This window comes from Lepus europaeus, chromosome 14 (genome assembly GCF_033115175.1).
Source record: "Lepus europaeus isolate LE1 chromosome 14, mLepTim1.pri, whole genome shotgun sequence".
Classification (NCBI taxonomy): Eukaryota; Metazoa; Chordata; class Mammalia; order Lagomorpha; family Leporidae; genus Lepus; species Lepus europaeus.
The window spans coordinates 82,929,790-82,946,742 of NC_084840.1; the positions used below are offsets into that span (position 1 = coordinate 82,929,790).

General features: G+C 43.6%; 1 protein-coding gene across 4 annotated transcripts in view; it reads right to left on the bottom strand.

The window, feature by feature from the left end:
• The window catches only part of LARP4B (La ribonucleoprotein 4B), a 131,359-nt gene that overhangs the window by 84,966 nt on the left and 29,440 nt on the right, over positions 1-16,953 (bottom strand). For 2 of the 4 annotated variants that reach the window (XM_062211080.1, XM_062211077.1), the window contains exons 1-3: positions 14,190-14,210; positions 8,976-9,095; positions 6,217-6,276 (exon numbers count right to left, since the gene is read on the bottom strand). In XM_062211080.1, coding sequence (XP_062067064.1) covers positions 6,217-6,276; positions 8,976-9,095; positions 14,190-14,204 — 195 coding nt within the window. In that variant the 5' untranslated portion in view covers positions 14,205-14,210. Of the gene's footprint in view, positions 1-6,216; positions 6,277-8,975; positions 9,096-14,189; positions 14,211-16,854; positions 16,949-16,953 lie in introns of those variants that run through there. The other 2 variants (XM_062211078.1, XM_062211079.1) reach the window with 2 other exon arrangements.

A 16,953-nucleotide genomic window follows, 5' to 3' on the forward strand; every position in this document is an offset into this window, starting at 1 on the left:
GCAGTGAGCCAGCTAAAGACTACTAGCTTCATAGGACAGGGATGTCCAAACAAACAACATGACCATCTACAAAACTGTGTTTGATGCCAAAAACTTAACTGTTCTTTCAATGAGACTCCCTTAAGTATCTAACCTACAAAAGCTCCCTGATTTGAAGAAACACTTTTCACATATTTGCACAATTTCTACAATGACAACAAATTTTCAGATTGGTTGCCAAAGCCTACGGAGGGCTTGTGGTAATGTTGTTTCAGAAACTAGATGGTGGATTCCCCACATGAGTTTATTTAGCAAACTTACTCAGCTTTGCACTTCAGCTGTGTGTGTGTTTCTGTATGTATGGTACTTCAACACGTACATAAGGAGGACGGTGCCCATGGAAGGTGCCATACAATCTGTGCAGGTTTTCTATATACTGTACTTCAAAATCTAAGACATTGATAGCTATGGAAGGCTGCTAGCTGCCAGGCAGAGGATTCTGAAACATCTATCATTTCTTCCCATCAGCTTGACTATTCTCTTTGTACAACCGCTTGTGTGTAATACCACACAAATGTGATTTGTAAGTCAACTGTTGAACAAATTCTTTTACAGAAAATACACAATCCTAAAGTGAAAGAGTATGCAGAAAGCCATTACATTCTAGGTATTGCAGAAAACAAGCAGTACAACTGTCTGTTTTTAAAAGAAATGACAAAATTTTTTAAAGTGAGAGAGATTGTAGTTACTTATTCCTATGGCATGAAAAGACTCACTCAGACATCTAACACCAGTCTATTTTCAGTAAAGAAATGGGTTTACACGTAATCATTCATACTTGGATAAAACTAAGAATAGTACACCAAAAAGATAAAGAAATTCCTTTATTATTAAATAGACCTCAGAACAAAAAAATTCAGGGGTGTATGAAAACCACTTTTTCTGTCAATGACCAAAATGATAGCTAAATCTTTCTTTAAACTCTGATGTGACTGTGATGCATGCCACCAAATCAGATAATTTCCTGCATTAAGAAAGTGACCTGTTGGCCACTTCACCATGAGCATCTTCCAAGAACAGGAAGAGACAGACCTGGAGCAAACGCTCAGAAATGACCAGGAGACTAAGATCTCATGTACTCAGTGCTAACTGGAGAAGCCCTGGGTTGTTCTGTAATGAAATCATTTTGAGGTAAAGGTAGTTTTACATTTCCTATAAAACAGTTCCAAGATATAGAGAAAAGGAATTAATATTCTAAAAAAAGTTACAGATAGTTAACAGATTGTTTTTCTTTAATTAGATTGTACAAAGTGGCAAATACCTATTCAAAATTTTAACCTGTAAAATAATGTTCTAAGAGGAGCTAGATATGCAAATGACAGGAGTTAGAGATTTTCATAAAAAGCCTCTGCTTATTAGCTCACCCTTATTCAAGATGTAGATTAACATTTATTTAGAAGCTATAAGAGCAAAAGGCAAAATATTTGTTTTTTTTTTTCCTTTGATTTGATAAATGAATGCAAAGACCCATGTTTTCTGATATCACTACTGTAAAGGAGTTTTAAAAAATATTCTAATAATGAGGGGAGGGTGCTGTGGTATTACAGCTAAGCCACTGCTTGGGATACTTGCATCCCACATCTGAGTGCTTGGTTTGAGTCCTTACTACTCCACTTTTGATCCAGCTTCCTACTGAGAAGCACTCTAGGAGGCAGTACATGAGGGCTCAGGTACTTGGTTCCCAGCCACACACATGAGAGACTAGAACAGAATTTCAAGGTCCTGGCTTCAGCCTGGCCCAGCCCCAGCTGTTGCAGAGATTTGGAAAGTGAACCAATAGATGAAGATATCTCTCTTTGTCACAGTACTTTAGAAATAAAAATTTAAAAATTTTAAAGATTTCAAGTTCATAGAAAAATGAAAGGATGAGGAAAAATTATTCTGATGTTTTATTGAACTATACCTAAAGACTTTAGTATGCAGAAGAATTAGATGTCCAATTTGATCTTTCCGTCTTCACATCATGATTAGAAAAAACTTAGCATGATTCAGTATCATTCTTTGCAAAATATGATTTAATATAAAGCATGTCTACCTAATATTACTTGTCTCTTAAACATCATCAAACACTCACATGCCTCTCTCAAATGCTGTTTATGGTAAAATGTGACATGATCATTACAACAGAAAAAGATTCTGAGGCCAAAGTAATTATGGCAGGGAAAACCAGGCCACTTGGCTGCAAAGGGTGCTGGCTGAGCAGCCAGATTTCGAATGTGGAGTTCCTGAATGGGCTCAGCAGGGGCACAAAACCTCTTAGAGTGATTTGTGCCACAGATGGAGCTGAGGGCCCTAACTGGTAAGGTAAAGAACCAGATAATACCTGCCAAATGCCAGTTGTTAGCGCTATTCTCTTCCTCAAGAGATTCCATCATGGTGGCTCACTGCAAACATAGTCATCATTTCCTTTTTCTTGTCACTTTTTAAAAAGTTTTATTTATTTGAAAGGTAGAGAGAGATGTACACACACACATACACAGACACACAGATAGAGACAACGAATGACTCTCTCAGTATCTCCAGTCACTGGGGCTGTGCCGGGCCAAAGCCAGGAGCTTTGGGTCTCCTCCCTGGGTAGAACAGTCCAAGTACTTGAGCCATCACCTGCTGCCTCCCAGGGTGCACATTAGCAGGAAGCTGGAAGGGAGAGCAGAGCTCAGACTTGAACTCAGGCACTCTGATAAGGAATGCAAGTATGCCAAGGGGCAGCTTAACTACTGTGCCAAATGCCTGTTCCAGTTCACTTCATTTTAAATACCCTCAAAATCCTCTCAACCTGCTCTCCTACTATTATCATCCATCTTCTCACCTTCAATGCCAAGACCTTAGGAGGGATGTTACTTGCTTACATTGTACCTATCACTTCTGTCTCTCTGTCCACTGCAATCTGGCTTTTGCTCATATTGTACTCTGAAACTGTTTTTGCTAAGGTCACAAGTAACCACTTACTTTGTAACAAATCATTTCACTTCATTTAGCCATTGTCCCCCTCTAGTTCAACTCAGGACTGCCTTTCTAGTTTTCTTTCCCTCTCTCTGCTCACTCTACTTCTTAGTTTCTTTCCAGTTTCTGAAATATTGGTGGACAACAGTTTCATCACTGTTCCTGTGTGTCACACAGGAACATCTAATGCAAACTAAGTATGGTAATCCTATTAGTGCAGTATGCTTTAAAATCAGTAGACTCTGCTAATGTCAAGGTAAGAATGTTCAAAATGACCCTCCTCTGCTACAGACAAAATGGAGAATATTGTCTTCCTTGCATCTCACTGCTTCCTATCTCCATGTTGATACTTAGCCTGTATCCAAGGGTCAGACAAAATTTAGCAATATAATTTAGTGTATTAATAATTATTAGGGCTACTTGTAGACCTGTATGTATCCTATGCTAACCCATGAATACCTTCTCCATAGAAAATGTCTTATCCAACTTTTTCACTCATGCTCAGCTTTGCTGAATGAATAAATACTCAAATCTTATTCATTGAGTACTAACCTGCCTGCCTACAAGACACAAAGCACTGAGGTAGCTACAGAGATAAACGGCACAGAAAAGGCCAATTTACACAGATACAAAGTATAGGAATGGGGGAGAAACAGGGCATGGAGAGAGGTCTTAATGGTGTCAGAGAAATGTTCTAAAACTATATTAATGGGTTATGGGTGCATAAATCAGTAAATCTACCAAAAAAACTCTAATTGCATACTTTAAATGGGTGAGTTTTACAGTATGTAAACTATACTTCAATAGTTATTTTTTCATTTTCTTTCTATATTTTATTTTATTTTATTTTTTTTTGACAGGCAGAGTGGACAGTGAGAGAGAGAGAGACAGAGAGAAAGGTCTTCCTTTTGCCGTTGGTTCACCCTCCAATGGCCGCCGCGGTAGGCGCGCTGCGGCCGGTGCACTGCGCTGATCCGATGGCAGGAGCCAGGTGCTTCTCCTGGTCTCCCATGGGGTGCAGGGCCCAAGCACTTGGGCCATCCTCCACTGCACTCCCTGGCCACAGCAGAGAGCTGGCCTGGAAGAGGGGCAACCGGGACAGGATTGGTGCCCCGACCGGGACTAGAACCCGGTGTGCCGGCGCCGCAAGGCAGAGGATTAGCCTAGTGAGCCGCGGCGCCGGCTCTTTCTATATTTTATTAATATAAAGAGAACAGATTTCATACAATCCATAGGTACAGTTACAAGAAGACAACCATACTTCCTTTACTCCTCCCCATCCCAATCCCTCCCTCCCTCCCTCTCTTCCTTTCATCAGTTTTGCATAATTTTAATCCATCTATATTCACAGGCTTAATTAATAGTTTTTTTTTTTGGACAGGCAGAGTTAGACAGTGAAAGAGAGAGAGACAGAGAAAAAGGTCTTCCTTTTTCCGTTGGTTCACCCCCCAAGTGGCTGCAATGGCCGGTGCGCTGTGGCCGGCACACTGCGCCGATCCGAAGCCAGGAGCCAGGTGCTTCCTCCTGGTCTCCCATGCAGGTGCAGGGCCCAAGCACTTGGGCCATCCTCCACTGCCTTCCCAGGCCACAGCAGAGAGCTGGACTGGAAGAGAAGCAACTGGGACAGAATCTGGCGCCCCAACCGGGACTAGAACCCGGGGTGCCGGCGCCGCAGGCAGAGGATTAGCCTAGTGAGCCTCGGTGCCGGCCAATAGTTATTTTTAATAAATGAACAGAACAGGGCCAGCACTGTAGCGCAGTGGGTTACACCCCGGCCTGAAGCACTGGCATCCCATATGGGAGCCGGTTTGAGACCCAGTTGCTCCACTTCCTGTCCAGCTCTCTGCTATAGCCCTGGAAAGCAGTAGAAGATGGCCCAAGTCTTGGGCTCCTGCACCCATGTGGGAGACCTGGAAGAAGCTCTTGGCTCCTGGCTTTGGATCGGCACAGCTCCGGCCGTTGCGGCCATCTGGGGAGTGAACCATCGGATGGAAGACCTCTCCTTTTCTCTCCCTCTGTCTCTCCTTTCTCTGTGTAACTCTGACTTTCAAATAAATAAATAAATCTTTAAAAAATAAAAAAATAAATGAACAGAACATACCTTGAAGTTTACAGCTTAACAGAAAACACATGTATACAAACTCAAATAGTTCTAACAAGTCATTCATAATACACTATTTTTATACCCTATCAGTAATCAAATTGTGTGGTCTAATAAAGATTACTTTTTTAGGCTCATTGATTATCTAGGCTTATAAGCTGTCACTATTTAACTATGCTTTCATAGGCGGCAGGAAGCTGTATAATGCATCTGACTAATATTACCAATGATTAGATATAAACCTGCTCCTGGGGCCGGTGCTGTGGCTCAGCAGGTTAACGCCCTGGACTGAAGTGCCGGCATCCCATATGGGCGCCGGTTCTAGTCCTGGCTGCTCCTCTTCCAATCTAGCGCTCTGCTATGGCCTGGGAGAGCAGTAGAAGATGGCCCAAGTCCTTGGGCCCCTGCACCTGTGTGGGAGACCTGGAAGAAGCTCCTGGATCCTGGCTTCAGATCGACGCAGCTCTGGCCGTTGAGGCCATCTGGGGAGTGAACCATCAGACGAAGACTTCTCTCTTTCCTCTCTCTGTGTAACTCTGACATTCAAATAAAATAAATAACTCTTTAAAAAAAAACCTGCTCCTGAAATATTCAGATATTTGGGCATCACTGTTACAATCCTCCTTCTACTCAGACAGCATTCAACCCTGACAGAAAGACTAAACCTTAAAGAGACTAGTTCCTTAAATAACTGCTAAATATATTCCTTGAACAATCATAAAAACTACAGATAAATGACCATCAATACAGTCACTAAACTAATTCAAATTTCCTGGAAGCCTATAAAGTGTTATCTGTCCACACCCTTAGGTATACTATGAACACTGCCAGTTAGAAGAACATTAACAGCAACACCATTTATAAATGCCAGAAAAAAGAAAAACTATTTAAGTGCCCTCAATTCAAACAGCTAAAGAAATGTTGGCATACCAACAAAAAGAAAATACTATAAGCCAAGCAAAAAGGACTAGCACTTGGGGATCTATAGATGAAATCATACGAAGTGGGAAAAAGTGAAAATATTACTATTGATTACAACTATTTGGTTCCACAATAAACACTTTTCATAAGGAAATATCTGCAAGCCTCAGTTATGATTAAATAATATGTGATTAAGCTGGGAAATTAATTACCTGACTCAAAGCTGGGATGGAACTTGTTTGAGAAGTGGTTTGAGATATAGGACCATTCATCTGTAATATTGAAAACATCAAAAACACCATCATTACAAAATAAGACAATTGGATTTTCAAACCACAATAATAAAGCAAAGCCAAACCTACTGAGAAATGCAGTTTTATATGATAAAAAAAAGATCTAAGAGCCTTAGCATTTTAAAATGTGAACTTACTGTTCCTTAGGTCAAATTATTCACAGTTTCAATGGAAAAAATTTTAAAAAGCTACTTTTCCAGCCGGTGCCGTGGCTCACTTGGCTAATCCTCCGCCTGTGGCGCGAGTACCCCGGGTTCTAGTCCTGGTTGGGCCGCCGGATTCTGTCCCGGTTGCTCCTCTTCCAGTCTAGCTCTCTGCTGTGGCCCAGGAAGGCAGTGGAGGATGGCCCAAGTGCCTGGGCCATGCACCCGCATGGGAGACCAGGAGGAAGTACATGGGTCCTGGCTTTGGATCAGCGCAGTGCACTGGCTGAAGCAGACATTTGGGGGGTGAACCAACAGAAGGAAGACCTTTTTCTCTGTCTCTCTCTCTCACTGTCTAACTTTGCCTGTCCAAAAAAAAAGCTACTTTTCCAAAAGTAATTTAGAACTTTTGGGGCTGGCACTGTGGCACAGTGGGTTAACACCCTGGCCTAAAGTGCCAGTGTCCCATCTAGTCACCAGTTTGAGACCTGGCTGCTCCACTTCCGATACAGTTCTCTGCTATGGCCTGGGAAAGCAGTAGAAGATGGCCCAATGTGGGAGACCCGGAAGAAGCTCCTTCGGATGGGCACAGCTCTGGTCATTGCAGCCAACTGGGGAGTGAACCAGCGGATAGAAGATATCTCTCTCTCTCTCTCTCTCTGCCTCTCCTCTCTCTGTGTAACTCTTTCAAAGAAATACATAAAAATCTTTAAAAAATTTTTTAAAAACTTTAAATATTCCTGCTCAGTATAACAAAATGTTCAAAATGAGCCAAGGTAGTCAAAATATAAATTTGTAATAAAATACTAATCAAGGCCAGCGCCACGGCTCACTAGGCTAATCCTCCGCCTTGCGGCGCCGGCACACCGGGTTCTAGTCCCGGTCGGGGCACCGATCCTGTCCCGGTTGCCCCTCTTCCAGGCCAGCTCTCTGCTGTGGCCAGGGAGTGCAGTGGAGGATGGCCCAAGTGCTTGGGCCCTGCACCCCATGGGAGACCAGGAGAAGCACCTGGCTCCTTCCATCGGATCAGCGCGGTGCGCCGGCCGCAGCGCGCCAGCCGTGGCGCCCATTGGAGGGTGAACCAACGGCAAAAGGAAGACCTTTCTCTCTGTCTCTCTCTCTCTCACTGTCCACTCTGCCTGTCAAAAAAATAAATTAAAAAAAAAAAAAAACTAATGAACTCCTAGAATACCCTAGTAGGATGGCTGAAATGTGATTAAAAGTATTGCCAGCACTGTGGCTCACTTGGCTAAACCTCTGCCTATGGCACCGGCACCCCGGGTTCTAGTCCTGGTTGGGGTGACGGATTCTGTCCCGGTTGCTTCTCTTCCACTCCAGCTCTCTGCTGTGACCCAGGAAAGCAGTGGAGGATGGCCCAAGTGCTTGGGTCCCTGTACTCGCGTGGGAGACTGGGAGGAAGTATCCAGCTCCTGGCTTCAGATTGGCACAGCCATTTGGGGGATGAACCAACGGAAGGAAGACCTTTCTCTCTGTCTCTCTCTCATTGTCTAACTCTGCCCGTCCAAAAAAAAAAAAAAAAAGATATATATATATATATATTTAATTTTCTTGACTTAAAATACAAAGATTTAAATATCTAAGAGTTATAATAACCTTTTTTTTTTTTTTTTTTTAAAGACAGAGTTACAGAGAGAGGTCGAGCCAGAGCGGTCTTCTATCTGCTGGTTCACTCCCCAGATGGCCACAATGGCTGGAGCTGCGCTGATCCAAAGCCAGGAGCTTCCTCTGGGTCTCCCACACGGGTGCAGGGGCCCAAGGACTTGGGCCATCTTCTACTGCCTTTCCAGGCCATAACAGAGAGCTGGATCGGAAGAGGAGCCGCTGGGACTAGAACTGGCAACCATATGGGATGCCGGTGCCCCAGGCCAGGGCTTTAACCCGCTGCGCCACAGCGCTGGCCCCGTAAGAGTTACAATAACCTTTTTATCACCTAGTACTTATAGTTTCCTCTACTAAGCAAAATTCTTTCCGAATGACATGAGTTCAGTATATATGGCACCCTGGCATTTGAGGAAACAGCAGAAGCCGGCCATAGAAAATAGAAAGTCCATTCACCCCTCCCCTTAAGGGGAAAAAGATAGCTGACCTTACCTGGAAAATGGGTCAAAAGACCCTCATTCCAGAGAAATCCTACTCTATACTGGGAGAAAAATAGGCTTTGCTGAATTCTCCTCAATCTATTACCATTAGCTCACAGCCCCCTTTGTCAAATCACATGTCAAGAACTTTCCACTTCTGTATCATACTTAACATACAGTTTCCCTGGTGGATTCTCATGTCTGCAGACTCCTGTGTCATGTAAGACTTATTACTGAACAACTGCATGCTTTCCTCTTAATAATCTTCTACTATACATCAGATGGGAGAGAAAGCTTTTCTTCCCTAACATCTACATGTGGATTCTAAGATACTCCAGTGCTACTTTCTGACTTTCTTATTAAGTTCAATGTACAGTTCTTTATCAGAAAGAGAAGAGAAACGGACTCCCTGGCCCTCCCTTCCAATGGCACCCACCAGATGAGAGCTGTCCTTGCCCTCTTGGACTCGCTGCGCCTGCGGTTCAGCCACAACTTTAGCGTCCTGATCAGAAGTCATGGGCTCCACTGGGAGAAGTTTAATGTAAACTTCAGGATGCTGTAAATGCAAAAATAGTAAATAGGTCATTTGAAGGGCATAATGTGGTTTATTCTTAAAATTACTAAGGAGGGGCCGGCACTGTGGCGTAGTGGGTAAAGCCAATGCTTACAGTGCCGACATCCCATATGGGCACCAGTTTGAATCCTAGCTGCTCCACTTCCAATCCGGTTTTCTGCTATGGCCTGGGAAAGCACTGGAAGATGGCCCAAGTCCTTGGGCCCCTGTGCCCACATGGAAGACCCAGAAGAAGCTCCTGGCTCCTGGCTTTGGATCAGCCCAGCTCCAGCTGTTGAGTCCATCTGAGGGCTGAACTAGTGGATGGAAAACCTCTCTCTCTGCCTCTGCCTCTCGGTAACTCTGCCTTTCAATAAAGTAAATATTGTTTAAAAATAAAAAAATAAATAAACAAAATTACTAAGGAATGTTAAAGCCCTCAAGTTTTTTAGGACACGTGTTTATCCCACTAAATATTTAAAAAACAAAAAACAAAAATTTATTTATTTTATTTGAAAGGCAGAACAATGGGGGCAAGGGCATCTTTTGATGCCTTCCCAGGGACATTAGCAGGAAGCTGGATTGAAAGTGGAGCAGCCGAGACTGGAATCCATACTCTGATGCCAGTGTCACAAGTAGTAGCTTAACCTGTTGCACCACAACGAGTCCCACACCTCACTACACTAGATTCTAAATACTTCAAAGAAATCTGCCCATAGCATATATCTTACTCACCAAGAAATAATACTTTAAAAAAAATTTCTTCTTCACAGCAATTTGGTGGTAGTGATAATATTAGCAAAGTTAGAAAGCATGTGCTAATACAGACAAATCAACTCATGCTCAGAAACTTCATGTTTTTTTAAACAGAAAACTAAGGGGTGAATATACAAAATATATAAGGAATTCATACTACTCACCAACAACAAAACAAATAACCTGAATAAGAAATGGCCAAAAGACCTGAATAGGTATTTTCCAAAGACATAAAAATGGCCAACAAATCCATCAAAAGGTGCTCAACATGACTAATCATCAGGCAAAGACAAATCAAAATCATGCTTGTTAGTATGGCTATCATCAAAATGTCAAGATAAAGAGGCAAGCTGTTGGTCTAGCAGATAAGATGCTCCTGTCCCATATCGAAGTGCCTGAGCTCGGTATTTGCCTCTAGCTCCTGACTTCAGCTTCCTGCTAATAAATACTCCAGGAGGCAGTGGTGATGGTTCAAGTATTTGGGTTCCTGCCCTCACAAGGGAGACCTAGGTTGAATTCTAAGCTCCTAGTTTTGGCCTCTGGCTGTCGTGGGCATATGGGGAAATGAACCAGTGGATGGAAATGCTGTCTCTGTCTCTCTCAAACAAATAAGTAAGCACCCCCTAGTTTTTTATTTGTTTGAAAGTCAGAGTTAGAGAGACAGACAGACAGACAGAATATCTTTCATCTAATTATTTACTACCCAAATGGCCACAATGGCCACTTTGTTTCTTATTTATTTGAAAGTCAGAGTTATAGAGACAGAGATGTAGAAAAAGAGATCTCGACATATCTTCCATCCTCTGGATCACTTCCCAAATGGTCCCAATGGCCAAGGATGAGCCAGATGGAAGCCATGAGCCAACAGCTTCACTGGGGTCTTGACATGGGTAGCAGGGGCCTGAGCACTTGGGCCATCTTCTGCTGCTTTCCCAAGCCATTAACAAGGACCTGGATTGGAAGTGGAGCAGCCAGTATACAAACTGGCACCCATATGGGAGGGAGGTCAGTGTCACAGGCAGCAGGTTTACCTACTACGCCATAATGCTAGTCTCCAGCTAGTCTGTTTCTGATCCAGTTTCCTGATGTATCCTGGGATATATCAGATGATACCCAACTATTAGGATCCCTGACACCCAATGGACGATCAAGATAGAGTTCCCAACTCCTGGCTGTGGGCTGGTCCAGCCCTGCCTATTGTGGATATTTGGAAAGTAAATAAAATGAAAATAAATTAAAAATTAAAATTTGTTTTTTTTTTTTTTTTTGACAGGCAGAGTGGACAGTGAGAGAGAGACAGAGAGAAAGGTCTTCCTTTTGCCGTTGGTTCACCCTCCAATGGCGGCCGGCGCACCGCGCTGTTCCGATGGCAGGAGCCAGGTGCTTATCCTGGTCTCCCATGGGGTGCAGAGCCCAAACACTTGGGCCATCCTCCACTGCACTCCCTGGCCACAGCAGAGAGCTGGCCTGGAAGAGGGGCAACCGGGACAGGATCGGTGCCCCAACTGGGACTAGAACCCGGTGTGCCGGCGCCGCAAGGCGGAGGATTAGCCTGTTGAGCCACGGCGCCGGCCTAAAATTTGTTTTTTTAACATCAAGAGTAAAAAATGTTGATTAAGTATGGAAAGAAAAAGCAGTCCCCATATACTCTTGGTAGGAATATAAATTGGTGTAGCTGTTATGGACAAGAGTATGGGAATTCCTCAAAACTTTAAAAAATCGAACAATTATATGACCCAGCCACTCCATTTCTAGGTATATATCAAAAGGAAATGAAATAACCACCTCATAAAGATATTTGCACACCCCATATTCACTGCAACATTATTCACAATAGTAAAAATAGCAAAATGATCCAAGTGTCCACTGATAGATGAACAGATAAATAAATCATAGTGTACACACAAAGGAATACTATTCAACCTTAAAAAAGGAAATCTTATTATATGCTACAATGCAGAAGAACCTGGAAGATAGTATGCTAAGTGAAATAAACCAGGTACACAAAAAAAGACAAATACTGTATGACCTCACTTATATGTGGACTAGTTTTTAAAAAGTTGAACACATAGAACAGAATAAAATAGTTATCAAGGGATGCAGGGAGGAGGTAGGGTTACATAGGTCAAAGGGTATAAGAGTGTAAATATGTAGAATGACTAAGTCTAGAGAGCTAACACAACACATACTGTATACTGGAAATCTGTGAAGAGAGATTTTAGGTACTCTTATCCCCACCACTCCACCACAGTAACAATGTGAGATAATGCTCCTGTCATATACAGGAGTACACATAAAAAATAAAAACAGAAAATCACAAAACCAATAGTATGCAGAAAGGCATATAGTTTTTTTTCTTTTTTAAGATTTATTTATTTATTTGAAAGTCAGAGTTATACAGAAAAAGGAGAGGCAGAGGGGGAGAGAGAGAGAGAGGTCTTTCATCCATTGGTTCACTCCCCAATTGGCCACAACAGCTGGAGCTGCACCAATCCAAAGCCAGGAGCTTCTTCCCGGTCTCCCATATGGGTGCAGGGCCCAACAAGTTGGTCATCTTCTACTGCTTTCCCAGACCACAGCAGAGAGCTGGATTGGAAGAGGAGCAGCTGGGACTCGAACCAGCACCCATATGGGATGCCAGCACTGTAGGCTGGAGCTTTAACCCGATGCACCACAGCGCTGGACCCAGCATATATTTTTTAAATAGTTTTTGACTAGCTCTATTAATTTTATTTTGTTCAAGGACAAGCCCTCAAGACAAATGAACAACAATTAATTAAACAGGAATCACTTGGAGCCGGTGTTGTGGCATAGAGGGTCAAGCTGCTGACTGGGAAGCAGGCAACCCATATAGGTCCTGGATCTAGTCCTGGCTGCTCCACTTCTGATCCAGCTCCCTGCTAATTCACCTAGGAAGGCAGAAGAAGATGGCCCAAATGCTTGAGGCCCTGCACCCATGTGTGAAACCCGGAGGAGACGCATGGCCCCAGTCTGGCCCAGCCCTAGCTCTTGCAGCCATTTAGGGAGTGAATCAGTAGATGGAAGATTCTTTCTCTCTCTTTCTCTTCTCTAATTCTGCCTTTCAAATAAATGAAATAAATCTTAAAACATCCTGAGTATAGTTACACTACTCTGAAGTGGCCTTTGTGATGTACTGACTTATTTCAATGGCCAGACTCCAAACTTCACATATAATATTTAATTTTCCCAAATGATTTAAAAAGTAACCATAGAGAAGCGCCTTGCCTAGTGGTTAAGACACTATGCCCTTCATTGAGAGCTTGAAATCAATGCCTGGCCATGGCGTCTGACTCTAGCTTCCTGTGCTCGCTTTGGCAGCATATATACTGACTCCAGCTTCCTGCTACCGTGGGCCCTGAGAAGGCAATGGTGATGGTGCAAGTAATGGGTTTCTGCCACATAAGAGACCTGGTTACAAAAGTACAACATTATGACTGAACTTCAGAATACACAGATTCAGGAGTTTAGTTTGTATATTCCAGGTCACAGTTTGTAACCCTCAGACGCACTGGAGAATCACTGGAGGAAACTGTGATCTTGCAGTTTTGTCGACATTTGTATTTTTAAAACCCTATGCTGGGGCTGATGCTGTGGCATGGCAGGTAAAGCCACTGCCTGCTGTGCTGGCATCCCATATGGGTGCCAGGTTGAGTCCCAGCTGTTCCACTTCCAATCCAGCTCTCTGCTATGGCCTGGGAAAGCAGGGGAAGATGGCACAAGTCCTTGGGCCCTGCACCTGCATAGGAGACCTGGAAGAAGCCCCTGGCTCCTGGCTTTGGATCAGCTTAGCTCTGGCCACTGCAGCCATTTGGGGAGTGAACCAATAGGTGCAAGACTCACACTCACTCACTCTCTCTCTCTCTCTCTCTCTCTCTCTCTCTATCTGTTTCTGTCTCTGCCTCTCTGTAACTCTTCCAAGTAAAATAAAATCTTTAAAATAATAAACTTTGAAAAAAACAAAAACAAAAACAAAAACCTAGGCTGATGTCTCTGAAATACCTGAGCAAAAAACTGTTTCCAAGACCCACACCATCCCCCACCAAGGAAGATGAACTAAGAGGGCAGGAGAGCAGCTGAGGCCACCCAAGCTTACTTCCCACATGAGAACGGGATGAATTTAGTTTTGGAAAAATCTGTGTGTTATTAAAAATTCTCACAAAACAAGGCCAGAAAATAAAGAGGCAGATTAGTACCCAACTGATTAGTAACAGAATATGGTACCAATGGTTTCACCAATATTAACTTCTCTCAGAGAATACTTGCTGTTAATAGCCCTCTGGGGGGGGACTGACGCAGTGGCATAGTAGGTTAAGTACCCGCCTGTGGCACAAGCATCCTATATGGGTGCTGGTTCAAGTCCCGGTTGCTCCACTTCTGATCCAGCTCTCTGCTAATGTGCGTGGCAAAGTCGCAGAAGATGGCCCACATCCTTGCGCCCCTGCGCCTACGTGGGAGACCGGAAAGAAACTCCTGGCTCCTGGCTCCAGATTGGCACAGCTCCGGTCGTTGCAGCCATCTGGGGAGTGAACCAGAAGATGGAAGACCTCTCTCTCTGCCTCTGACTTTCCACAACTGTCTTTCAAATAAATGAACAAATCTTAAAAAAAATAAAAATAAAAAATAGTCTTCTGTGGTCAGACTGTGGCGTAGAAGGGTAAGCCTCTGCCTGCATTATCTGCATCCCACATGGGTGCTTGTTCAAGTCCTGGCTGCTCTTCTTCCAATCCAGCTTCCTGCTAATATGCTTGAGAAAGCAGAAGATGGCCCAAATACTTGAGCCCTTTCACCCACATGGGAGACCTTGATGAAGCTTCTTGGCTCCTGGTATCAGCCTGGCTCAGCCCTGGCTGTTGAACCAGTGGATAGATGAGCTTGCTATCTCTCGCTCTCTCTCTGTCTCTCTCTCTCTCTCTGTATATCTGCCTTTCAAAAAAATAAATAAATAATTAAAAAATAGGGCTCTGTTTGAAAATAGGTCACGATAAATAAAATTGACTAGAAGAGTCCTTTAATATATATGTATATATACTACCTCTTGAATTTTTCAGACAACTAGCAATTAGGTTCCTCCTCATAGAAATACCAGCCACACCATATATCACGTATTCTTGCAAAGGCAACCAGTGTTTGATGCAGCAGTTAAGAAGCCTGCATCCCATGTCAGGACACCCAAGTTGAATTCCCCGCTCTTCTTATGATTCTACCTTCCTGTTAATGTGCACTCTGGGAGGCAGCAAGTGATGGTTCATGCAACTGGGTTCCTGAAGCCAACATGTGAGAACTAGCGTGAGATTGCTGGCTTCTATCCAAAACAGCCCCAACCTGGGCCATCTGTTGGCATTTGGTTAGTGAACCAGATGTGACATCTTGATCCCTCTGTCTTACTGCCTGCCTTTCAAAGAACAAACCAACAAGCAAGTAAACAAAAAGGGATAGGATTAATCCCTTAGCAAATAAAAGGGACAGAGGCACACCGCAGGGCTTAACACAGCAGGAGATGATTTGTCAAGCAATACAGCCTCCTCAATACAAGCAGACTTAAAACACACTGGCCATGGCTGCCGCCATGGCTCTCACTTGGCTAAACCTCTGCCTGCGGCACCCGTACCCCGGGTTCTGGTCCCAGTTGGGGCGCTGGATTTTGTCCTGGTTGCTCCTCTTCCAGTCCAGCTCTCTGCTGTGGCCCAGGAGTGCAGTGGAGGATGGCCCAAGTACTTGGGCCCTGCACCCCATGGGAGACCAGGAGAAGCACCTGGCTCCTGGCTTTGGATTGGCGCAGTGCACCGGGCTGTGGCGGCCATTTGGGGAGTGAAACAATGGAAAAGGAAGACCTTTCTCTCTCTCTCTCTCTCACTGTCCACTCTGCCTGTCAAAACAAAAACAAAAACAAAAACAAAAACAAAAACAAAAACAAAAAAAAAACACTGGCCAGTGAAAACTTGTTTTCCTTAAAACCAAATATTCTAAAAATAAGAACCAGAAAAAATAATACTGATGACAGTACTGAAGAATTACTGTATTTTCTCCAGCTGTGATGATGTTGTGATTATGTTTCATTTACAGAGAGAGAGAGAAAGAGAGAGAGAGAGAAAGAGAGAGAGAGAGAGAGAGAGAAAACCTTGTACAACAGGAGTAGGGAAACTTTTTTTCTGCTATCGGCCATTTGGATATTTATAATATCATCTGCAAGCCCTACAAAATTATTAGCTTAAAAATTAGCCTGATGAGGCCAGGGCTGTGGCATAATGGGTAAAGCCACCACCTGCAGTGCCAGCATCCCATATGGGCACAGGATCTAGACCCAGCTGCTCCACTTCCAATCCAGCTCTCTGCTAAGGCCTGGGAAAACAGTAGAAGATGGCCCAAATCCTTGGGCCCCTGCACCCATGTGGGAGACCTGGAGGAAGCTCCTGGCTTAGGGTTGGCGCAGCTCTGGCCCTTGCGCCATTTGGGGAGTGAACCAGTAGGTAGAAGATCCTCTCTATCTCTCTCTGCCTCTGCCTCTCTATAACTCTGCCTTTCAAATAAATACATCTTCAAAAAATAATAATAAAATAAAAATAAATTAGCCTGCTACTGATTTACTTTTATTTCCAGCCCTGTCTGCAGTTTTGCTTTGGCAGGACCAGACCAAAGGATTTCACAAGCCTTATGCAGCCCATAGGACGGACCTTCAGCACCCATTTTAGAGTTCCATGGTGAAATGGTTACAGGGAAAAATACAGTGTGTAGAATTTTTCTCAATATGGGGGACAGAGACATGAAGGTTCATAACTGTTTATCCTGAGAAAGAGGTACAGTGATTCATTATACTACTCTGTTTAGTCTTCTGTATTTGAAATTGTCCAAAATCAAAGGTTACAAAAGTAATGATGGCATAGCCTCAGTAAAATAAACACTGATTTTGACTATTCATTTTATCTATAAGTTATCTTTTCACCAATATCTCTTAATTACTATGTACAGGGCCGGCGCTGTGGCTCACTTGGTTAATCCTCCACTTGTGGTGCCGGCATCCCATATGGGTGCGGGGTTCTAGTCCTGGTTGCTCCTCTTCCAGTCCAGCTCTCTGCTGTGGCCCAGG